The sequence below is a fragment of the Pelodiscus sinensis genome, chromosome 1 (genome assembly GCF_049634645.1).
Source record: "Pelodiscus sinensis isolate JC-2024 chromosome 1, ASM4963464v1, whole genome shotgun sequence".
Taxonomy (NCBI): Eukaryota; Metazoa; Chordata; order Testudines; family Trionychidae; genus Pelodiscus; species Pelodiscus sinensis.
Window position 1 is genome coordinate 225,512,681 of NC_134711.1, and position 24,919 is coordinate 225,537,599.

Here is a 24,919-nt window from a genome sequence, read left to right on the forward strand (position 1 = left end):
GAACATTTGAAAACATTTAATTTAAGTCAACAGTCTAAAATATTTAGTCTGAAGATAGAGTGGAGTAAAGAGGAGAGTTCTCTATTGAATTAATCAGTCCTGGGAGAATGTGACTGTTCTAGTTGAAACAAAACATCTGGGCGATCAAGGAGACTGTGTTTTTTTTCTTAGTGCTGGAGCCACAAACAAGTGTCAAGCGCCTGGCCTTTCTTAGTTCGGAGCTATTTGTCTGTGGTTTTTATGAGGAAACTGAACTGTTACTGTCAACATTTTATTTTATTTTTTCCAGCAATAACTTCCTCTTAAATAGATATCAAAAAGTTTCGTTTCTAGTGTAGTTTTTCCTACAGTTTCAGAAAGTATATTTTGAGACTTTATTTTGAGCTATTTATGGGACTCCTCTTTCTGCTCAACTGCTTGAATAATAAGTTGTATGACTGTTTAGCTACATTAGCTCAGCCAGCAACGCTAGAGCATAGGACTCTAGCCTTGCTTTAGATATCTAATTCTGTGGCTGAACCTCTTGCTAATGAAATACCCTGAGTTAGGGATAGACAGACAGGTTTTGTGCAAGTTTCCCAATAAACTGTGTAGTTCTAGTTGTAGACCTTTTTTGTTTTTTAACCAAGCTCTGCAAATTGTTCAGTAAGTTTAATGTGAATAAATTGATTACAAAACCTGCTAGCTTTGGGCCTAGGGTTTGAATGTGATTCCCAAGTGGTGAAAGATCCATGTTCTGCCTTCTGTACTTTTCCAACAGTAACAGGTATTTATGAGATCACTGCTAAGTTCTATTCACTCATTTACTTCTGGGGGAATTCTGTGCCACTGTGCAAGAAAGAGTTTGTGCTGAATTAATGTTTCCAACAGAATTTGATTTCCACCAAAACGCTTCCTTTTGGTGGAAATAACAGATGTCAGCCGTGCCCATGGCTGAGGCTCTGGCTGACAGCCATGCTTGGGAGTGTCAACTGGAGCCCCAGACAACTGACATTTCCTGAATCTTTTTTGTTGTCTGTATTGTTACAGACACACTTGCTAATGGGTATTTTGAAATATTTTACCAAAATATTGGAACTGGCATGATTATATTGTGTTATTCTGGCAAATAAAATATGCAGAATTTAGCAGAATTTTAAACTGTGTGCAAAGTTTTTAATTTTTTGGCTCCAAATTCTCCCAGAAATAACACATTTGTTTTGTTTTTATCAGTATCTCATCTGTTTCTTTTCATTCTTCCTTCCACTTCCAAACTAAAACAATATTTTACATGTTGAGTGCCAGCCCACTCTTTGTTTTCTATTTATTTCACTTCTTCATTTGTTTTCTGTCCTGAGCTATCACACACACAAAAAAAAAAAAAAAATCTTATTACATTGCTCTTTCCTGGTTTCATGTAATGAAGAGAAAGAGGGAATTAAAAAAAAAAAAAAAAAGAAAATAAAAGAAAGAAACCTGATCCAGTCATATGAGAAGTCTTTCACCAGGCGACCAGGAAATTACTGGATCAATAGTTTAGAGCAGGGGTGGCCCTGGGCTGCAGCAGAAGGGGCAGGGACTCAAACAGAAGGGGTGGGGCCAGGATGCTTCCAGGCTTCCCAATCCACAGACCACGATTGGTCTGGGGGTGGGGGAGCATCTTTGCCCCCCCCCCCTCAAGGTTTCCACTAGGCACCTGTGTCACTGGAGATAGGAAGAGACTTCCTGTGCTCCCCACGCCCAGGCCAATCAAAGCACTGCATGCTCCTGGCAGGGCGGAAGAAACTTTGTGTGCTTCTCCCTGCCCCCAGCTCCTAATTGGCTTGGGGTGGGGGAGTGTCAGGGCCTCCATGGGCCGGATCAACCTACTTGGCGGGCCAGATCTGGCCCTCGGAGGCCCATTTGCCCACCCCTGGTTTAGAGTCAGAGCAATTTTTACCTGGGGATAGCCCAAAGAGGAATTCATGATCACATATTTGCATGTTTTCTGAACAGTCAAAAAGTAGCTTTGGGGAGGGAGAGCCAGTTGTATGGTAGCTTCAGAATGCACTTCTGTTTTACGGCGTGTTTTCTTGATTAGACTGTAAGTATCTACACAAGGAATAAATATTTGATAATGGGCTCTTTAGTCTAGCAGAGAAAGGTAAAAAAACATAATCCAGTGGCTAGAAGTTGATGCCAAATAAATTCAGACTAGAAATAAGACAGTTTTTTAACAGTGAGCATAATTAACTCTTGGAATAATTTACTGAGAGACATGATGGCTTCTCATTCAAGAGTGGTCACATTTCTAAAAAACATGCTCTAGAAAATTTTTTGGAAGTTCTATAGCCTGTGCTTTACAGGAAATCAGAATAGCTAATCAGAATGGTCTTTTCTGGCTTTGGGATTTGTGAATCTCTATCCACATCACTGTACAGCAGTAACTGGATGTGCACTGGCATTCTAAGGAATCGCAGTGGAACAAAAGCCAGGCTGTTTGCAAGATTGTTGTTCAGGACACTTGATCAGTCTCAGAAAACAGAAAGCTGGTTGCTTTGTAGATTGATTGTGTCAGCTGAGCTACTTATTTTCTTTTAAAGAAGGTGCTTGCTGTAATGAAAATCTCTCCAAAGCGACTGGTGAGGAAATGTCAGTTATGCAAAGGAAAGTAGGGTAGCAATGTTGTTTAGTGATTAAAGAACTGGGAGTCATGGATTCTGTTCCTGACTCTGCCACTTGACTTACTGTGATACTTAGCATGTCAGTAAACTTAGATGTGCATGTTTCTTTTCTGTGAAGGGGAATAATGCATTTTGGCAAAGGGCTCTATAATGCTCAGAAGCAGCTGCTATATAAATATTAAATAGTGATAATATCTTATTACTGCAAAAATATGGAACCCCTAGGGAACCACTGTGTTTTCAGCCTGATGGGTAGGCCCAGAATGATGTCTCTTGTAAGATGCACATGTTAATTTTGCTTCTTGAAAATTGTTCCAGTTTAAAGAGACAATAGAAAAACTGTGGTTAGAGGAAGGACCACCCAGCCTTGTCTTGTAAACTAGTGGTCTCATGCTGTCTACTAACCCTTGTGTGTACAATCAGTTGGTCTGATTTAAAAGTTATATACAGAAATATCCAACATGGTGCAGTGTTGTACTGATAGAAGAATGTTACAGGTACTCAGCGTTCACTAGGATTCTGAACCATAAAATTTCCTATTGCTATGAGCAATTCAGATTCATTTGCAGTATCTACTGCAGGAGGGCTGGTGTGTACAAGACCCTAGATGGCCACCAGATTTTTAAGTCATTAACCAGAGTAGCTCTACATACCATTTTGTTTAAAATGCTGATGGCTGCTGACACCATGTCTGCGTTTTAATTCTCCCATGATTGCTGAGTTCGTGATAGTAACGGTAGGAAATCATGGAACAAGCCATTAGGGGGCATCATCCGCTTAGAACTCGCACTTTGTCTAACAGTTTTATACCTACTCTAGTTACAAGACTCCTAAGATTACTGTCACTGGGGTATCCTACACTGCAGAATTTTTTCGGAAAAATGGCAGTCACGTTCTTTCAAAAAAAAATAGAAAAAATAGAGGTGTTTTTCCAACATTAGTAAACCTCTTTCTACGAGGAAGAAGCCTTTTTGTGAAAGAGCTCTTTCGGAAAAAGGAATGTGTGGATGGTAAAGAGGGGGTTCCTTCAAAAAAAGAGGGAATAGCACAGGTTCCCTGGTGGCCACTGCATCCATGTTAATCACAGCTTAAGTGTGAGATAGCGTCCATTCAGCATGGACGCTATCTTTCGAAAAAGCAGATCACTTTTTTGGTGTGCTTGGGCAGTGTGGACGCTCTCTTTGGAAGAAGTTTTTTTGGAAGATCTCTTCTGGAAAAGCTTCTTCCAAAAGAAGCCTGTAGTCTAGACGTAGCTTTGGGGGAGATTACAGGAAAAAGGATTTCCTTATTTTTCTAGTTTGCTTGCCTTGACAGTGCTTTGTTCAATTTAGTTACCATTTTCTGCTATATTGTCAGTTTTCCCTGTAGATGGTGTGGGGTCTGTCATGCTATTTAAGGGGAGAGAGAAACATTTTAAAAATACAAAAATTGGAAGGAGTTTGCAGGGAAAGTGTGGAACCTGAAACTCCTTTTAACTCATATTGAAAACTAATGAGGTTTCAGTTTGACATTGTCTCTTCCAAGGTGGTCTCTAGCTAACTGAGCCTGCGGGAGGGAAATTGTTCATTTCCCACACCAAAAATAAATTGTTCCTCTGTTCTTCATGTTACCTGTTTTTCATAATTTTCCTCCCACAGAAACAAAATGACTGCTCAGGTTACTTTAGAGGATGCCTTGTCCAATGTGGATCTCTTGGAAGAATTACCATTGCCAGATCAACAACCCTGTATTGAACCTCCTCCATCATCTCTGCTTTACCAGGTAAGGAGTGTCTATTAGGCGTCGGTCAGGCTTTTTGCTACCACCTACCCTTAGCGCGAGAGAGCCTTGTCTGTACCTGCCAGAGACCATCTCCCTGACTCCACCAAGCATGGCCAATTCGAGCATTCCCCTCTCAGCCAGCGCAGGCTTTGCTGTCCCTCTGCAGGTTAGCAATAGGCACACTTGAACCCCTGAATGCTTTGAGAATCTCCCTTGGACGTGCAGCCTCTGGTCCACAGAATTTCCAGATCTGCTGTTCCCAAAAGACCAGTACCTCCAGCTTGGCCTCAGATCACTGCTCTGCTCAATTCATAGCACTTAGACTTGTTTATAGAGGAAAAAAAATATAAATGTATTTACCAAAGATGTTCAAGTAATTATGAGTCGGTAGAAGTATTGCAAACAACTGGTTACAAATAAAATAAAAGCATGACACACATTGTAGGGCCTTTGTTTAAATAACAAGATAATTTCCTATCTGATAAGGCTCACCACAACCCAATTCTTTGTCACAGGCTTAACAGCCCTGTTTGGCTATACTTCTTTCATAAGCTTGTCCCTTAGGTGAGGGACTCGGATCCAGAGTGACTCTTAGTGCCCAGAAATCCACTGTCTGCATTCACAAACAGGATTACCTCCGTCCCTTGCTGTTTTGTATTTGTTTCCCCAGCAGTTTTCCTTTCTTGTGATTTTTGCAATTTTGATTAGCTTGGTGGACCAATATGCAAATAGATTTCTATTGTGAGGTACACCATACGACCAGACAAGGAGATAAGGAGGCGTTTATTTATCACCTTCTGACAACCAGATCCAATTCACAGATTTTAAGAACATAATTTTTAACATGAATGCATGACTTTTGAAATAGTACCCATGTGTACATTTTGCAATGAATGACCATCAGTGAGCTACTGGCTTTTGGTAGAGACTTTTCATGCCACCCTTCGGTAAATATATATGTATACTTGATCTAGAGGATCCCTGTAGCCAAGGGGCAGGCAATAATTTTTTGCCGGGGGCCGCTTCGGAAATTTTTGAAGTGGCCCTGGGCTGCACAGGAAGGGGAGTGGCATCGAGCAAAACGGGTGGGGCATTGAGTGGAAGGGACATAGATATATTTGGGTTTCCCACCCCCAGATAATGATTGGTCTGGGGTGCCTTTGCTCCCACCCCACGTTCCCCCAAGGTGCCCATGCTCCTGGCGTGAGAGGAGACTTCCCTCGCTCCCCTTCCCCTAGGCCAATTAGGGTCTGGGGATGGGAGCATGCAAAGCTTTGAAGTGCCGTGTGCTGCTTGCAGGGCAGGAGCAGAGCAGAGGAGACTTTGCGCACTCCCTCGCCCCTAGGCCCTAATTGGCCTGGTGGTGGGAGAGCAGCAGGGCCTTCACAGGCTGGATCCACCTGCTTGGCGGGCTGAATGCAGCCCCCGGAGGCCCTTTTGCCCACCCCTGCTATAACCCCTTTATACACCTTCCGTGCCCTCTGCCATTTATCAAGAGGTCCTTGAGCCACAGCTTCCTATTAATTTCTGGAAGAGGAAATGTGCTTTTATTTTGTTGTTGCTACAGATGCCAGTATTTGAAATCCCCCTTACCTCCAACTGTTACATTTGTTTGTTTTCTTTCATACAGCCAAACTTCAACACTAATTTTGAAGACAGGAATGCGTTTGTCACAGGCATTGCAAGATACATTGAGCAAGCTACTGTTCATTCAAGTATGGTAAGTACGTATTTTAAACGCAGTATTTCTTTTTTTAAAAGTTGTGTGAGAAGAGGCATAACTTTGACAAACTTTTTTTTATAGGGCTGACCATGCAAAGAGAAAATAGGAAACCACGTTATCAGCTACACTTCAGACAGGCACAACTGTCAGGAGTGATTGCTCATATTAAATAAGCTGTCGCTGAACGTAATACTACACATTCAGACTTCTTTCATTGTATTCCATATGAAAAATGGATCCTAATTTGTTGCCAGTGCAGCCATTCTGTTTTCTGTGGATTAAATGTGGTTTTAAATTCATGAAATATTACCTACTTCAGATGTAATAGTTGTTTGGTTCTGTTAGTAACAAAGCTTGGCCTGTTAGACTTCATGTTTCAGTGGGTGTCAAGTGTAATTTAGTAATATGATACATATTCATTGCATTAAATAGTGTTGTAAATAATCCATATTAATTCATGGTAGAATATGAATTTTTACTTTAGGATTAACTTTTCATATTATGTAGCTGAATTATTTGTTTCAATAATTGATTTAATCAGGTTGAGTTGTGCTTAGACATAGAGATCTTGCTTCTGAAAAAATAGTATCACCTGACTATTTGAAAATACTGTTTAAGACAGGATTGCTCAAACTGGTGGTCATGAGTACATACTTGAAGCAGAGAGCAACTACTATTAAAATATATAGTTTAAATCTAGCGTTTTAGAAAATTACCTACACCTTTCTGTTGCAATGTGTGTTTACTTTTAACAATATTGTACATTTATAACATAGCAATCATCGTTCCTAAACAAAACATATATTTGTATTATCACCACAGACTCTGGGGATTGTAGTGTTATATGTGCAGGTGTGTTGTCTTGTGCTTAAAAAGGTGGGGCTAAGGCAACAATAGAGGCCTTGATTGTGCAGCAGCTGAAGACCTGCATTAAACTATAAACCAGTCAGAACACTGAGACGAGGAGGGAAAAAAATAAATTGAACAGTCACACACAGATGGGCAGCACTGGAAGGAGGCTGGTGGGGATATTGCCACTTGAAAATTTGCCTTAGCCCCCCACAGCCACCCTTCCCAACACAAAGATCAAACATTATTCAGAATTAAGGGCAGTATGGTATGGCATTGCCACTCTTATTTCTGCCATTTTGTGCTTCTGCTGGCATTAGCACTGTCTTCATAGCTGGGTGACTGGCCAGCCAGAAGTCTCTGCTCTCTGCCCCTCCCCCCCGCTCCCCCTTTTTGCTGTGAAGGCAGTGCCTGCTGCCAGCAGCAGCTCAGAAGTGAGGGTGGCAATGAGTCACTAAGTCTACTGTGAAAAGTGATCTTGATAAAGTTTCTTTGCCCCCCCCCCATTATTAAACATTAACTATTAAAAAATAACTTTTCCACTTACAATAATTCCATACACATGTTTGTCTTAATTTGTAAATAACAGCCCTCCCCAAACATTAATTATAAACACTAGAGTAATACGTTTAGCATTAACAATAGTGTTTAATAATAAAAATGTGTTTTTTAGATAATATAGGGGAAGTTGCATGCAGAGGCTTGCTGTCTGAAAGGGGTCACCAATACAAAAAGTTTGAGACCACTGATTTAAGATATGTCAGTTCATACTGAATGTTATGTGTATATCCTAGTAAGATAAAAATATTTGTTAGATTCAGAGTATGTGTGTGTCTCAAAGAGAGAGAAGCTGGCAATTCTTAATTTTTGTTCTGCATAAGCGCTTCTCATACTTATCTCAACATATATTTATTTTAGAATGAAATGTTGGAAGATGGGCAGGAGTATGCAGTCATGCTGTACACTTGGAGAAGCTGCTCAAGAGCCATACCTCAGGTAAAGGAGCAAAATTCAATTGTCAGGCATCTCAAGTTCTTTCCTTTTTGTGTGGCTACACAACTTTATGGATAAACCTTAAGACTCTAGAATAAACCTTTACTCTTGAAACAGCAAGACTGAGAGTGTTGAAGCACAACTTTTGGCTGCTTGGGAACTGATGTGGTGGTGTATGGGGGGGTTTTGTTTTTTTTTGTTTTGTTTTGTTTTGTTTTTGTGAGGGAATTAAGGCAGCATTTCATGTTATTCTGTGTTAAATTCCTTGTCTGGTTTGCGAATAGGGTAGCAATAATGTTCATTGGATGGGCAGTTATGATAGTAGTGTTAAATTAACACCAAAGTTTGAACAAATGGAGATGGTAGTGCAAATACACATTTAAAGCTTAAATGTAGTGTGGTTCTGATCAGCAAGTTAATGATATAAACTAGACATTAAACACCTTTCTGGAGATCATCAAATAGGATTTTGAGGGTTGGTCACTTTTTCTAAATGTTTGGAGCAGTCCAGATTTTATTTGTGTGTGCACATGGATGCACATGCATATTTATTTCACACACATGGTTGGTGCAAGTTCAAAGTTAGGACTTAAGTGCCTGAAAAACTGATGAGCTGGAAAAGCAAATGAAATCAAAGTTTTATTTGGAAATGATGTTATCTCTTTGATTCTCTTCAGGTTAAATGTAATGAGCAACCTAACCGAGTAGAAATTTATGAAAAAACTGTGGAAGTTCTGGAGCCAGAGGTCACAAAACTTATGAATTTTATGTACTTTCAGGTAAAAAGAGTTAACAAAACCTCTATTAAATAGCTATTGGTTTTTGTTTCCTTTCTTATGTGTTGTGGTATTGCTTGCTCTGCTTTGGTTGACATAGCTCAAAGGCTGCATATGCTATTGTAAAGATTTTACACAGCCCAAAGAGAGAGACCATGGGCCTGATGTGTCTCTTAAATGTAACTTGTCTTCTAAGTGCAGTCATATATGTGCATGTGGCTTGTCACCTGTGCTCTCCTTGTTCCTCATGCAGATATTGCACAGTTTAAAATTCCTTTCTCTTTCATTCCCCATGTTTATGCTCATGTTTACTTGCTCATTTATTTTTTTCTGGAAGCAACTCATAGACTTTAAGGTCAGAAGGGACCATTATGATCATCTAGTCTGACCCCCTGCACAGTGCAGGCCACAGAATCTCGCCCACCCCTCTTAGAATAATCCTCTCACCTATGTCTCAGATATTGAAGCCCTCAAATACTTTGAAGGCCCCAACATGCAGAGAGTCCTTCAGCTGTGATCTGTGCCCAATGCTACAGAGGAAGGCGAAAAACCTCCAGGGCCTCTGCCAATCTACCCTGGAGGAAAATTCCTTCCTGACCCCAAATATGGCGATCAGCTAAACCCTGAGCATGTGGGCAAGACTCACCAGCCAGACACCCAGAAAGTTCCCTATAGCAACTCCTATCATCCCTCCATTGACCTATTTCCAACTGATAATGAATGGTCAATTAGTTACCAAGATCATGTTATTTCATCCAACCATCCCCTTATCATAGAATCATAGAACTGGAAGAGACCTCAGAAGGTCGTCAAGTCCAGCCCCCCTCTCTAGGCAGGACCAATCCCATCTAAATCAACCCGGCCAGGGCTTTGTCAAACCGAGACTTAAATACCTCTAGGGATGGAGACTCTTAACATCTCTTCTGAACTGCGGAGTAAATCAGTTTTATTCTTGCCTGAAAAACTTTGATTTTATTCTGTAAACACTTAAACACTTGAGTAACCTGACTTTTGTGAATGTTCCTGTTGGAATTGGGGTGTATATGCATGAATCAAGTTATGTATGTGTGTATTTACAGGATTAGGGACCTGTGTTTGCTGAACACTATGCATACTTAAAAAGTTTTTGCCTGGTTAGCATGGCTACAGAAGATGATATTTCCTTTACTTCAATTAATGACAGATATGTAAATGGTAGCTGGGATATTTTTATAAATTTCTATTATTTATATGAGGCATTTAGGCCTGGAGAAAACATATCAAGTCATCTACTTAATGCCCTTCTCCAAGGACTATTGCAGGATTGCTCCCTGTAGTATTTAATGTTTTATTGCACTGATTTTCAAACTATGGTCTGCAGTAAAGATGTTAAGAAGTGGGTAACTGACTAATCGTATACTTGTTACAATTTATATTAGTCAATTTATATTACACAATTAGTCAATAAGGGGCCACACAGTGGCTCTGAAGTTTAAATGTAGTAGGAGCTGGGTGCGCAGGCAGCCCGGATCCTATTATATTTTAACTGTAGAGTTGCAATGAGGCTAGGGCCTGGACTGGTGTGAGCTGAGACTGCTGCTGAAGCAGCCTCTCCCTGCGGCTAGCCCGGGCTGCCGTGAACAGGGGCTGCTGCCGGAGCAGCCTCTGCCTGTGGCAAGCCTCAATCCACTGCAGGCAGCGGCTGTTTTGCAGCAGCTCTCTCCCCTCCCCTCCCATTGCTACCTCTGATAGAGGCAGTGGGGAAAGGGGGGGGGGGGGGCAGGTGGCACCATGGAGATGGTGCTGGGAGCAACTGGCTTTTAAGCCAGCTCCCCCCAGCACGGGCTTCTATTCCCCCCCTGCCTTACTGTCTCTGATACAGAGGCATCAAGGGTGAGAAGCGAGTAGTCGAGTACTCGTTTCAACTCCATAATAAGCTTATCATAGAATCATAGAGCTGGAAGAGACCTAAGGAGGTCATCTAGCCCCCTGCCCACGGCAGGACCAATTCCAACTAAATCAACCCAGCCAGGGCTTTGTCAAGCCGAGACTTAAACACCTCTAGGGGTGAAGATTCCACCACTTCCCTAGGCAACCCATTCCAGTGCTTCACCACCCTCCTAGTGAAATAGTTTTTCCTGATATCCAACCTAGACCTCTCCCACTGTAACTTGATAAGCTTATGCTTATCGGGTAGTTGAGTACTTGACTACTTGCTTATATCCCTAGTCTGCAGGCTCTTGGAGGGTCCACTGACTATGTCTTAAGATTTCTGAATGGGTTTGCACCTCCATTTGAAAGGGTTTGTTTAAGGGTCTGCAAAAAAAAGATAGAAAACCACTGTTCTATTGCATTTTGTTGAGTTAGTTGTGGGTATACTGCTTCTTTTCAGATACTAATTCAGTTTTAATAGACCCATTTTACTATTAGATACCAATAAATATTTCCAAGTATTTCCTTTATGCAATTTTAATCCCTTTCTGAGAGCTGTCCTCCCAGTCCTTGATCTTTAAGGTACCCAAAACTATATATATTTTAAATTTTCATCATCAGTCAAGTCAATGGAAGGGAAGGGAGGAGTTGTGTGACTGGCTTTGCTCTCCTTATTTCTAGAGCCTTGCAAATCCCCAGCTATCCGTTGTATATCTGCAGGGATCTGCATCTGTGGATGTGGTTATCTGCGGCTCATTTTTTTTGGATATGGATGTGGAGGCGGCTACAAATTTTGTATCCGCACAGGCTCTACTTATCTCCCACCCATGGCTTGGACTTGTATGGTTATTTGTGAGGAGAGAAGTAAAACTGTGAAAGCAGCTCCACTTACAGGACTAGGTTAGAGCTTAATGGAGTGCATCTGGGACTTCCTGTCTTGAATCCTTGAATCTCTGACTGTCCGGCAGAGGTACACTTAGTGGTAGATTGCTCCCCTATTTCCTTCCACCCTAGCCCATCATCTCGTATGGGGGGGCTGTGTTTGCTGCTGGGCAACTTAATGAGGAGCAGCTGCAGTTCAGAACTCCCAACTTAGGGTACGTCTAGACTACAGGCTTTTGTCGACAGATACTGTCGACAAAGCGCATCTAGACTACATCCAGTTCTGTTGACAAAGCAAGCTGCTTTGTTGACATGACAGTGTGGATGCAAAGGACAGTGTAGATGCAGTCATGCCTTCTGCCGACAGAACTGTCGACAAAAGGCATTATTCCTCATAGAACTAGGTTTACAGCCGTCGACAAAACTGCTGAGTTCTGTCGACGTTATGTTGACAGAACTCAGCGGCAGTGTAGACACAGGTATAGTTTTGTCGACAAAAGTACACTTTTGTCAACAAAGCCCTGTAGTCTAGACACACCCTTAGAGAAGAGGCAAGGACTGAGGGAGAAGGTGAGGAGTGAGTGGAGAAGCAGCAGTCCCATAACTGTCCAATGCGAATGGGCCTGGTCAAATCCAAATTATGCTGTTCCATTCAAGGAAATGAAGGTATTCTGCAAATTTTGGACAACATCCTTTCTAGACCATCCCTTTGGCTGTCTCGCCAAAGAATTTGAGATATGCAAACTACAGCAGTATAATTTAAAATAACTTAAAGAAAACCGACACAACATTTTGATCCCAGCCATTATGCTTCATGTTCCAGCAAAATTCTAAATGGGGTGCAGTATCCCCGGGGCTAAGCATGCTAATTAGGCTGTATATATGGGGATCTTGAGGGGCATACTGTGAATGCTCATTGTACCCTTCCATATTCTGAAGTTTTAATGGAAACTGCAGATGCCTTCTATGTGAACTGTGGGATCGGGTGATGAGTCATTTTAAGGGCATTTTATTGTTGAAGAACTTTACAGGAAAGGAGAAGGGGTCATCTAGATAATCTGCTTTCAACCTATCCAGACAACTGTACCCCTTTCAGGAGTCTGATTTGTCTTGAGTACCCCCAAGTTTCATCTCACTTAAAGATGACATGCTTACAAAATCAGAAAATTACAAAAGTGTCTCAGCCACGCTACAGGTTGAACTCCTGTAATCTGAACTTCCCTAGTCCTGCAATACCCCTGCTCTGGCATTGTCAGTGACGATGTGGGTGCTCTGAGGTTGGAGCACTCATGGGGAAAAACTGGTGGGCTAGATTCAGGAGCATTGCTGGACTAGGGAAGAGGGAAGCCCCAGTGGCTGGGAGCAGAAGGGCTGGTATTGGCCTCCTTTGGTCCTGCAAATTCCCTGGTTAGGGACTGGTCAGATTCCTAAGGTGCCAGTCCAACTGTTATTACTGAAAAATTGCTTTTTCTCATTTTTAAAATATAATTATAAAATAAATCAATTGGAATAAAAATATTGTGTTTACATTTCAGTGTTCCATATATAGAGATGTATAAACAAATCACTGGATGAAGTTTTAGTTTGTACTGACTTTGCTAGTGCTTTTTATATAGCCTATTGTAAAACTAGGCAGCTATCTAGATGAGTTTTTGTACCTCCTGGGAGACCTCTGTGTACCCCCATGGTTACATGTACCCCTGGTTGAGAATCATTGACCTAGATATTGCAGTGAAAGTAATACATTGAAACTGTTACTTTACTAAACTATGGACTTGTGCTCTTTTCTCTTCTAGAGAAATGCAATTGAGCGATTCTGTGGGGAGGTGAAGCGCTTATGCCATGCAGAGAGGAGGAAGGATTTTGTGTCCGAAGCATATCTGATCACTTTGGGCAAGTTCATTAACATGTTTGCAGTGTTAGATGAGCTGAAAAATATGAAGTGCAGTGTGAAGAATGACCACTCTGCCTACAAGAGGTGAGACGTTGTTATAAGAAAAAGTCATACATGTCAAGCTTACTGTTTTTGAAATACAGGAACCCGCACAAAATGACAGTAATAGCTCTTTTTACAGCACCTGTGTTATTTAAATATCATCTCATACATATTTTTAAAAAATCAATTAAACGAAAGTTGAACTGTCAGAAGTTAAAACTATCTGAGCAAATCCATTTGCCTTTTGCTCTTCTACCAATAACAAAAAAGATTTCCATTCATCTGGCTGATTTTCTTTATGCTTTAAATTTAATGAGCGTACATCGTTTGATACATTTTTTAGCTTAGAAATTCTTTTTTTCTTTCCAGTTTCAGAATTCCCATTTTTAGTCTATATGGTTGGCCATTGATCTGGTTGCCATTAAGGCCCTCTAGCTTGGCTCTTTCAGGCCCCTGTGATTTACAGATGAAATGAGAGGGAGAGAAGGGTAGAATATCAGGAATGAAACACCATTCTGAGTCTGATCCACTGCAGCATGTACCATTGATGAAGTGTTATGACGTGGCAGATGAAGGAGATGAAGAGAATGTTTGCCTCTACCACAGCATCTGGAAAGCCTTCTAGAGAAGTAGGGTACCAGGTGTTCCTTAATAATTATAATTAAGTTGGTAAATAGCCTGATTAATCTGTGCTGCCTCCACTTGACTGAGGTTTTTTTCCTATAAGAAATTCTCCTTTTTGTTCAGTGGGTGAAATCATTTGGATTTTGATTGACCACCTCTTCTAGGACAACGTCCTGAGTGGACAGACATTGATCCCTTAAAACTTGATGTTCAACTGGTGTAACTTGACAAAGCACCATTGAATACTGTGGAGCCATGTTGACCCGCGTCTATTAAAAGTCTCTGCCTAACTTCAGTGTTAGCCAGCATCAGTAATGTATGAGCTGCTGAGGATGCTCTGATTCATAAGCTGTAAATTGTATCTCTGTCTGTCTAGCTAGTAAAGGACAACAGGAGACAGTGAGCCGACTGTTAGTGGAGATTGTCACCACCTTTGAAAAAGTGAGGTGCCGGTGTTCTGAAAGGAGGGTCTGAAATCAACTTAAGAAATCAACTTTTGATCTGGACAGTTTTACAAAATGTAAACCGGTGTTTGAATCTTGCAATCTCAGAAGGGTGTAACAAAACAAGTCCAGTAGTGCCTGGATCAGCATTTCCAGTGCAGTTACTATGGTCTTGTTTTTAGCCATGAATAAAGCATCTATGTTGATTGTTTAAGAGTTGTCCTCTACTTTTGACCAGGAAGTAGCATTGATATACATGTAGAATCTATCAGGAGTGGATGGACTTGTTCATGCATGGCTCTGCTATAGGGAAATGTTGATTCTATCCCCCTTTAACTGTGTTCTTTTTCTGTTTCCAAAGAGCTGCTCAATTTCTGCGTAAAATGGCTGATCCTCAGTCCATCCAGGAATCCCAGAACCTATCCATGTTCCTTGCTAATCATAACAAGATTACACAAGTAAGATTTCATAATCTTATTCTAAATATCAAATATATTTTATAAGCTATTAAAATGCATTCCATTCTGTAGAGATAAGAGGAGGGTGTAATATTTTTCATTATGTTGGTGGAAGTGACAAGCTTTTGAGCTTCCACAAAGTTGTTCTTCGGGTTTGGGAAACTTACTCAGAGTGTCATAATTAAATACATGATGGAACAGATTGTTTAGGGGTAACTAATTAACAAAATATTTCAAGGAAACGTTAAAGGTGAAGTGAATTGCGGGAGGAAAGGAAGTGGGAGAAAATACAGCTGGGGCGGGGTTTGATAGTGGATTATGGGTTATTGTAATAAGTCATAAATCCAGTGTGTCTATCCATTCTATGATTTTTAGTGTCTAGCAAAGTTAATAATTTAAGGTCCAAATGCTTGTCTTTTGAAAGTCCTGTGCAGGTTTCCTTTGAGAATGAGACCTGATGTGTTAGATATAGAATGATGGCTTTGTGAAAAGTGTTTACCACCTATGTGAGTTCCTTTTTAGAGTATAATGATTGATTTTGCACACATAATTGCTATTGGGGAATTCAGTGCACATCAGAAGTAACTGCTGACATCTTGTGTATGTAACCAGTAGACTTAAATATATTTGTTTTGTTTTATCTTGTCTTCTAGTCTTTACAGCAACAGCTTGAGGTGATTTCTGGCTATGAAGAACTGCTGGCTGATATTGTCAATTTGTGTGTGGACTACTATGAAAATAAAATGTATCTAACACCCAGTGAGAAACACATGCTCTTAAAAGTAAGGATCTTTTTTAGTGTTGCAAGGTTTAATTCTAATGGGGATGGGCACAAATGCTTGTGTATTTCACTCGGTCAGAAACAGCTAAAGAATTCGTATTCTACTATATATTTCAGAGAGTTTGTCTGTCTGTTCGAAAACTCTTCCTAAAGAATAAGATCTAGAGCCACCAAATTCGGTATACAGATTCTTTTTATCATAATTTATAACAATGTAAGGCATTGATTATGCCAGGAAAATAGGATGTGCCTGGAATGGGATTGCTTCTCATATAACCAAACAGGAACAAGACAGAATCATTAAAGCAAATATAGTCCTCAAAAATGACATAACCGAGCGAATTTTGAAACTGACTGAGCCAAAATGAGCCAGAAAAATAGGATGAACTTGAAATAGGATTGCTTCTCAATAAACCTTACAGAAAAGAGATAGAATGGAGAAATTTGAAGTAGTGCTTTGTTTTTGGCACAGCTATATCAATGGTTAAGATTTGAAAATTAGAAGAAAATGATATTGGAAACCAAATTGATTATAACCCTTTTTTGTTAAAACAAAGCAAATGGTAAGAGTTCATAGGAATGAAGAATCGAAATACATTTAATGGAATTCCCAATGGAATTCCCAAATTATGGACCTAGGCAATACCGGGTTAATCTGCTATAGGTTCAACCTCTCTAGTCTGGCAACCCTGGGACCTGACCAGTGGTGAACCGGAGAGTTTGCCGGACCATTGGAGGTCAATATTATCTAATATTATTGCCAACACTTCCACTGATGACTGGGTTCTTAAAAGACATTTAGGAATAAATTAGAGCTAAATAACAGCGCAGAACACTGACAACTTGGACTGATGGCTGTAAAGTAACTTTATGGGACCGCAGGAAACTTGGTCACACCCATTATAAGTGGACATCTGACTAACTAAAATCATGCTGGACCACAAATGTTGCTGGACCAGAGAGTGCTGGACTAGAGAGATTCAACCTGTAATGCTTAATGTGTTTATATAAAGTTTTGCCACTTCCTTTTCCCTGTATCTTCTTTTCTTCCACACATATTATACACTGCAAATCTTTGATTTTTAAGAACTGTCTAATTCTATTTTGTACCTATTGGAGATGTTTAATTCAACTGAAGTCCAGGTGTGAAAGTTGTTTTTATAGAGTTTTAGTGAAGGCAAAATTGAATTAATATGCTACATATTCAAAAATAAAATATATGATTGTGCAAAGAGGTGTTAAGGGTGACTCTACATATTGAAACTTCATTTGCTAGTTGTATTGATTCCAGGGACCAGCTAGCTGAAGTTATGATTAAACAGAACAGTTGGTAGATAAATTTAGTAATTTGGAACTTGCATGTGTAATATTGTGGTAAAAGAGGGGAAATGTAAAATGTACTTTGTCTAAGTATAGTATTTTCAGCTGAATGTCTCAATAGATGAAATGATACAGATTAAAAATATGGAATAGCTCCTAAAATACTTTCAAGTAGAACAAGTTCTTCTGAGGGATTTGGGGTATTTAATCCCCAAAGAACTAGGTATAGTATTTGTTATGTAGATGAGATACGCTCATGCCCTAAAAGAACCACAGAATGTACTGGATATATTCTACCTATAAGAATCTCTAAAATGCCCATCAGTGCTGCTGAGCAGTGAAACATGCATGTATAATATGGACTACAGTGCTGGGTTTCTAGTACTAATGTCAATCATGTGTAGAATTATAACTGTTGGTTATTAATTCCAGAATTTAATCGTTTTGGGGGGGGAGCACCAGACTTCTTTGTACAATCCAAAGACCGAGGGCTATAAAAAAAGCAGCAGCTTGACAGTGGTTGACCTAAACTTCTGTTACATAACCAACTCTGCATCCATCATTTTAATAAGAAATGGGAATTTAAATTAAATCTCTAAAAAGAGCCACATTCTAATTTAAATGGGATAATATTTTTGTATGTCTAATCTTTATGCAGATAATCTGCTTTTTGTAAGGCTTGTTTATCATGCTAATATTAATTTTAAAATTAATGTACATTGACATAACTATACACTTAAAGTACTGCAGAAAAATTAAATACTCGGGAATCTCATTTTGTCACTGGGAGTTTTGAAAAAGTGTGCTTTATGTGTGTGGCTTTGGATGTGTTAACCAGTTGTGTATTTTTATGATAAAAGAACATGGTCTTACTTTTAGCTGAATAACTACTCGTGAGCTTGTCTTAAGGAAAAGTTAGATGGTTTGTTCTTTTTCCAGGTAATGGGCTTTGGACTGTACTTGATGGATGGAAGTGTCAGTAATATTTATAAATTGGATGCAAAGAAAAGGATAAACCTGACCAAGATAGACAAGTTCTTTAAGGTTGGTTCAGATGGCAATGTTTTAATTAAAATTGATTAAATATGTTTTAATGGTAATTTTCTTCCATTTAAAATATACGATATTGTACTTCAACCAAATAATTAACACTTAAAACAATTGCATTTAATAACCTCCTCTGCTTTCTCCCCCCTTGAGTACAGCAGCTGCAGGTGGTCCCGCTGTTTGGTGATATGCAGATTGAACTAGCAAGATATATTAAGACTAGTGCCCACTATGAGGAGAACAAATCCAGGTAGGAATGCAGCACAATACTGGGGAGAGGGGCAGATCCTCGTGCTGCAAATTGTCATTGTCCTGGTAAAATCAGTGGACCTATGGCAGTTTACCCCTTCTGAGGGACTATCCTTGGATCTTTGCCCTTTGCTATGTTGGGTGTCTGCTTGTGATAATATGGGTAATACATTTTGAGTGGGAGAGCATTCTGAGGTGCTAAAAGCATTAGACTTGTGTTATTTTTCCCTGCTGCTGTTTAATTTGGCACATTTAGTAATAGTAGCATGCCCTTGGTCCTTTTCTGAGGTTGTACCATTATGGAATTATATAGTGTTGAGGAACACACAGTAACTGACCGGCTTTATAGTTAAGCATTGGTAAAACAAAGACCTTTTTTTAAGGTAGTTGAGTTGAGGGATAGATCTGTTGGTATTGTTCCTCATTGCATTGCAGTCTTCTCGGAGACTAGTTTTATTCCTGATCCTGCACTTCCTAAAAGGAAGGAGGGCTTTGTATTGCTCAACAGCATCCCTTTCATCTAATTAAAAAGAAGCATTGTTTGCGTCAGAAAGACAGCCCATCTCCAACACTCCTAGGCTAGAGAAAAGGAAGCCATGACACAAAGCTTTAAAAAAAAAAAAAGAGAGGAGGAAGATATAAAAGCTGAAAACAGTGGCTTAGTTGTATCACTTTGTCATGTCAGCAAGGTCAGGATTTGTTTTTTTCTCATGTTCTGAAATAGATGGACATGCACCTCTTCCAGCAGCAGTCCACAATACAATATCTGTGAGCAGATGATCCAGATCAGAGAAGACCACATGCGCTTCATTTCAGAATTGGCTCGTTACAGCAACAGTGAGGTGGGTTCTGCTGATTGCACTTGAGTAATGAACATTGTTACAATTAGAGTCTTGAGATGTAAGGAAATCTTAGATATGTTAAAATGACCCTACTTAAACATTTAGATCAGATATAAGGCTGGCCCACTCTCTCTCTCTTGATAATGTTTTTGCACAAGCTTATGGGAGTGAACTAAGTTTGTGTTAGTCTTAATTCTGTATTTGCAGACTTCGCCATGCCTCTTGCATGCCAGTACATCCCAGAGCAGGTGGGGCATTTTCTTCAGAATTTCATGTCAAATTCATAGCATAAGAGCATACACATAGCTTTATGCATAAAGACAGAAGTTAGGAGTCAAGTATCAGAGGGGTAGCCGTGTTAGTCTGAATCTGCAAAAGCGACGAAGAGTCCTGTGGCACCTTATAGACTAACTGAAGTGTAGGAGCATAAGCTTTCGTGGGCAAAGACCCACTTCGTCAGATGCATCTGACGAAGTGGGTCTTTGCCCACGAAAGCTTATGCTCCTACACTTCAGTTAGTCTATAAGGTGCCACAGGACTCTTCGTCGCTTTTGCAGAAGTTAGGAGAACATTCTTCAAAAAGGCATATCTTTCCTCATGCCATACGAAGGCTGTCTTCTTGACTGAGTCCGCTGTAATATAAGGCAACAATTGCACCAATCTTCTATTTCCAAGAGAATTTTTTTTTCAGTGCCACACATTTGCATGTTCTATTTGTGTTTATTTTGTTCTAGGTAGTCACTGGGTCTGGTCGTCAGGAAGCTCAGAAAACAGATGCAGAGTATCGAAAACTCTTTGATCTCTCTCTCCAGGGACTACAGCTCTTATCTCAGTGGAGTGCACATGTTATGGAAGTGGTAAGTTTCCTGGGGAGCAAAACCAAGCGAGGAGGAAGTTTTAGGGAGAAGAAACAACTGAATAGTGAATCTGGGTGGTTTTTGCTTTGAGGAAAAATATTTACATGCTCTTTCTCCATTTGGTTAGTGGCACTTCTATTTTCAACCTGGGAAGAAGATAACAGTTGTTTTCTTGAGAATAGTGGCAGTGCAACTGTGTTAAATCAAGTGTCAAAGATGCAATATCTCGCATAACCTCTTTCAGAAAGCTGAAATTATTAAGTATAAATTTTCGTAATCCTCCATTAAGCCACAGCTAGCTATTTTTATTCTGCTTTTGGACATATGTTTTATAGTATTAAAGCTGCCTTTATTTTGCTAAAATACAACTTGAAATGATCTTTCATATATCCCAACACATTTCCCAAAGTGAAAATGATAGCAGATGTTATGTGGTATAAATAACAGAAAACAGTTGTATTTTGATATTTTCTGGTGAATAAATTAAAACCTATAGGGCCTTATTCAAAGGTAGCAAAAGTGAATGAAAAGATTCCGATTGGTTTCAAATCAGTCTGTTAGTCAGAAGTTTGGTGAACACTGAGAAAAAGGAAGAAAAATAGTTTTGGCTCAATAATATAACAAAATGTCAGAAGGGTTGAAATGAAATGTTTCACGTTTTGTTTCAAAATGATGTGTTTTAAAATGAACCTATATTTGTCAAAAGGAAAGGATCCCCAAAATGAAAACCTAAAAAATTTAATTATGGGTAGAATGACACATTTTGTTCCATCCTAAATAATTTTCTTTTCATTTTTGTCACCAAACTAAAAAAAATCAGCTATTAGCTCTAATTGGCAATACAAGGCCAATGGTTTGCCATATGTCAGGCCTGGGCAAAAGAGCCTCTGTGGGCCAAATCCGGCCCACCAAGCTGCCAGATCTGGCCTGCGGACATAGCGAGGAGTCCCAATCAGATTCCTGCCTGCCCCCTTCTCTCCCCTATGCTGCTGAGAGAAGCTGCTGCTGGGTTCTGTTTGAACAGCTGTGAGCCTTTATGCACTGCTCCCGCCCCCAGCACAATCCCATTGGCCAGTTTCTGCCAGTGGGAGCTGCCTGTTGTTAACAGGCAAGGCCGGACCGAGCCATTCCGGCACCCCTGGCAGACAGGTTAATTGTGCCCTGGGTTTGGGGAGGGCACATGCGCGGCCCCGCCCCCGCCCGGCGCGTGGAGCTGACAGTAGCAGGACGCACATGCCCGGCCCGGCTGCTGCCGCTGGCATGCAGCCCGGGGCCGGCCAAGCCTGGCCATGCAGGGCCCCGCAGCCGTGGCGGGAAGGGCGCTGCTGGCTGGCGCTGTGGGAGTTAACGCAGCCCCCGCCCTGGGCGACCGCTGCAGGGTGGCCGCTGGGAGCTGCTGCAGCCCGCCATCCAGGAGCCGGGTGCGTGGCTGCCTGATGGTAGCTGTAAAGGGCGCTGAGTGCCCCTTACAGCTGCCATCAGGCACCCCCCATAGGTTGACGCCCTGAGCAGCTGCCCAGCCAGCCCATGCCTTAATCCAGTCCTGTTAACAGGCAGCTTGGGAAGCACCTCCTCCCCTACCCTCTGGCTTGTAGCTGTTCAAAAAGCACATGGTCCCTGCAGCCAGTGTGGGGGTGGGGCAGGTGGGAAGTCTGCTTGAGAAGGCTGCTGGCAGGGAGTCAAGCAGGTAAGTCTCCTAGCTACAGCCTGCTTCTGGCACCCCAAAACTTTGCCCTCTGCCCCACATAACCCAAACCCTCAACCCCCCTTGTGCTCCCATATCTCTTCCCAGATCCTACACCCCAAACCCCTGCCCCAAGTAAAAAGTCAAACCCTTTGCTCCCCATCCTGTACCCATATCCATTCTCAGATCCTGCACCCTAATTCCCTGCCCCAGGTCACAGCCCTCTCCTGCCCTAGGTTCCAGCCCAAACCCCTCTTCCCCAGGTCATAGCCCAGACCCCTGCACCCTAATTCCCTAACCCAGGTCACTACTGCCTCCTTTACCCAAACTCTCTCCCAGATCTCTCACTCTCTCCTGCACCCCACACCCTTACTGCAAGATCCCTTCTGCACCCAACCTCCGTCCCAGATGCCGTACCTCCTCCATTAATATGGAAGAGTGCAGCTCTCGACCACTTTCCAAATTCTTGGAGTGCCTCCCTCCTCCCAAATTATTGCCCACCCCTGCCGTACATAATGCTTCTATGCACGGTACTATGATAAGCACATCCTGGGTTCCTAGCCATCTTTTACAAATTGAGACAGAGAAGTCGTGCTTCTTCTTCCTGTATAATACATTTAAAATCTATCCACCCCTTTCTGTTGTGAAAATCTTAATTCATTGATAATCTCCCATTTAGACTATAGCAACTCCTTTTTCACCTCGTCTCCAAAACCCCTCTTTCTTCCCGGGTTTTTCTCTTTACAAATTGTTGCTTGCAAATCATCTCTCTTGCATTCCAGTTATATGATATTTCTACTACAGGACTCTTCCTGGACTCTGCATTGTTTTCCAGATCAAATTCAAACTTTCTATCGGGGTTCTGTGTAGCTCTGCTCCTGCCCATATCTTGTCACTGGTTGCTCACTGCTCTGCTCTTTGGTTATGTCCTGGGCTATACTTTTCTGATTTCCCAGGCCTCTTATTTCTTCTTCATACAAGTGCTTCAGTTAGGGTTGCCAGATGGTCCCTCCCCCCCAAAAAATACCGAATATGCAGTATTTTGGACAAGCAAAAAGGGGGGGGAAGCGCAGGATAATAAGTACTGCCTCTCCCAGCCACTCCCCCCACCCCTTCTGACGGGCCCAAACCGGCGATCGCGGGGCCACTATTGCTGCTCTGAGTGTGTCAGGAGCGGGGGGAGTGGCTGGGAGTCCCAGCCACTCCCCCCGCCCTGGCTAGGCTTCTGATGCGCCAAGAGCGGCAATCGCAGCCCCGCCTCCCAGCCTAAGAGTTCCAGCTGGGAGGTGGGGCTGTGATCGGCACTGGGAGCCTGTGATTGTGCAGAAGCCTGGTGGAGGCGGGGGAGTCCCAGCCACTCCCCCTGCCCCCGCCAGGCTTCTGAACAATCACAGGCTCCTAGCACCGATCGTGGCTCCACCTTCCAGCCGCTCCCCCCACCCACGCCAGGCTTCCATCCAGTGCTCAGCAGGAACAATCAGAGAATACCGGACATTGCACATGTCCAGTATTCTCTGATTTTTTTTACCAGACAAAGAGTGCAAATTCTGGACTGTCCGGTAGAATACCAGACACCTGGCAGTCCTAGCCTCAGTACATCTTCCCATTGTCCTGTCAGTCCTGTTTCTTATTCCTCTCCCCCACGCTCCTACAATTTCTTCCTGAGCATGCATATAGTCAGTTTCATCTGTTCCTTTTCAGATCCCTCCTTAAAACCTTATTCTCATTCCCCAACCCTTGTTATATAAATAGGGATTTTTTTTTTTACTTATTTGTACTCTAACAGGCATATCTTAACCCCACAAACTAATTTTGTATGTTCCGACCCTTTGTCTACTGTTTTTCCTGGCATCCTCTTAGCTGTATTCAACTTAAATTGCAAGACAAGAACTGCTTCTCTTTACTTGCTGTGAAAAATGCAGTGTGACTCTGGCACTTAATATGATTTTCTTTTTCTAGATTTCTCAGAATCAGAAACTACTAGATTTGAGTTTTAGAAAGTAAAATCTAAAATCAAGTTGAGAATAGAGGATATTAATAAGGATATGGATATAGTAGTATCGATTTCAACTATCACCTTGACTGCCTCTTGTTAAAAAGATTAATGGGTTTGCCAGATATTTAGATAATTTATGTACGGTAAAACTCCAATTGTCCGGCATCCAGTGGTCCGGCACTCCTGATAGTCTGGCACCAACTGGAACTTGAAAGTGCTCCGGTCAGCCGGACAATTGGAGCTGCTCTGCCCCCAGGTACACCAAGTCCGCCACTGGTCAGTTTTAGCAACGGTGGACTTGGGGAAGCCCTGGGGCAGAGCACCCCAGCTGCTCTGCCCCTGGCTTCCCCAAGTCAGCTGCTGGTCAGTTTCAGCAGTGGCTGACTTGGGGAAGCTGGGGGCAGAGCAGCTGGGGTGCTGCTGGGTTGGTCACACAGCACCACCCTCTCCCAGGCTGTGCAGTTCCTCACCGATCCCCCACCCCCCATAGTCCCCCTTCCGGTACTCCAGCATATCTGATAATCCGGCACCCCCAGGATCCTAAAGGTGACGGATTATCGGAAGTTTAATGTAAATAGCATGCTAAGGAGGGCCTTCACAGCTTTTAGCTTTAAATCCAAGTAGAAGGCTTACTTAAAAGGCACTGAGAAATGTAACCCCCTTCCCCCCCCCCCATCCAGTTTAAACAACTGGGAGAAATACTGCATGATTTGTTACATTGTAATCTGTATTTCCACTTGAGGTCAAAAGTGTTTTTTTGTCCCAGATATCTGACATCTCAGGAAAAAATGTTAGGAGCTGACAGCATACCTGTGAGCACACCGTTTGTTCTGTTAGCATGGGTAGCCGTTGAAATAATAAGAAGGCAAATGACATGGTAGTTGTGTGGTTTGATGGTATCTGTTTTTTTAAAAAAATCTTTAAGTATTTTAACATTTTATAATTTTAGGTTTAGTTTAAAATTGTATTGTAAAACTTTTTGGTTTTTGTGCATTGGTCTAAGGCTAAGTCACTGTTGTTAAACTTTGCTTTTGCACGTAGTATTTTAACCCATTATAATGTCCTACACCACACTATAAATCTGGCTAGTGCTATAGTTGTGGTGATATCACAACTCAGTGCTTGTTGCTTAAATTAAAGCTATG

General features: G+C 41.6%; 1 protein-coding gene across 3 annotated transcripts in view; it reads left to right on the forward strand.

The window, feature by feature from the left end:
- CYFIP1 (cytoplasmic FMR1 interacting protein 1) overlaps positions 1-24,919 on the forward strand; it is a 122,159-nt gene that overhangs the window by 21,920 nt on the left and 75,320 nt on the right. For all 3 annotated transcript variants that reach the window (XM_075916231.1, XM_075916234.1, XM_075916221.1), the window contains exons 2-12: positions 4,280-4,403; positions 6,034-6,123; positions 7,894-7,971; positions 8,646-8,747; positions 13,334-13,515; positions 14,902-14,998; positions 15,652-15,780; positions 18,039-18,143; positions 18,305-18,396; positions 19,120-19,237; positions 19,972-20,094. In XM_075916231.1, the coding sequence (XP_075772346.1) occupies positions 4,287-4,403; positions 6,034-6,123; positions 7,894-7,971; positions 8,646-8,747; positions 13,334-13,515; positions 14,902-14,998; positions 15,652-15,780; positions 18,039-18,143; positions 18,305-18,396; positions 19,120-19,237; positions 19,972-20,094 (1,233 nt within the window). In that variant the 5' untranslated portion in view covers positions 4,280-4,286. The remainder of the gene's footprint in view (positions 1-4,279; positions 4,404-6,033; positions 6,124-7,893; positions 7,972-8,645; positions 8,748-13,333; positions 13,516-14,901; positions 14,999-15,651; positions 15,781-18,038; positions 18,144-18,304; positions 18,397-19,119; positions 19,238-19,971; positions 20,095-24,919) is intronic.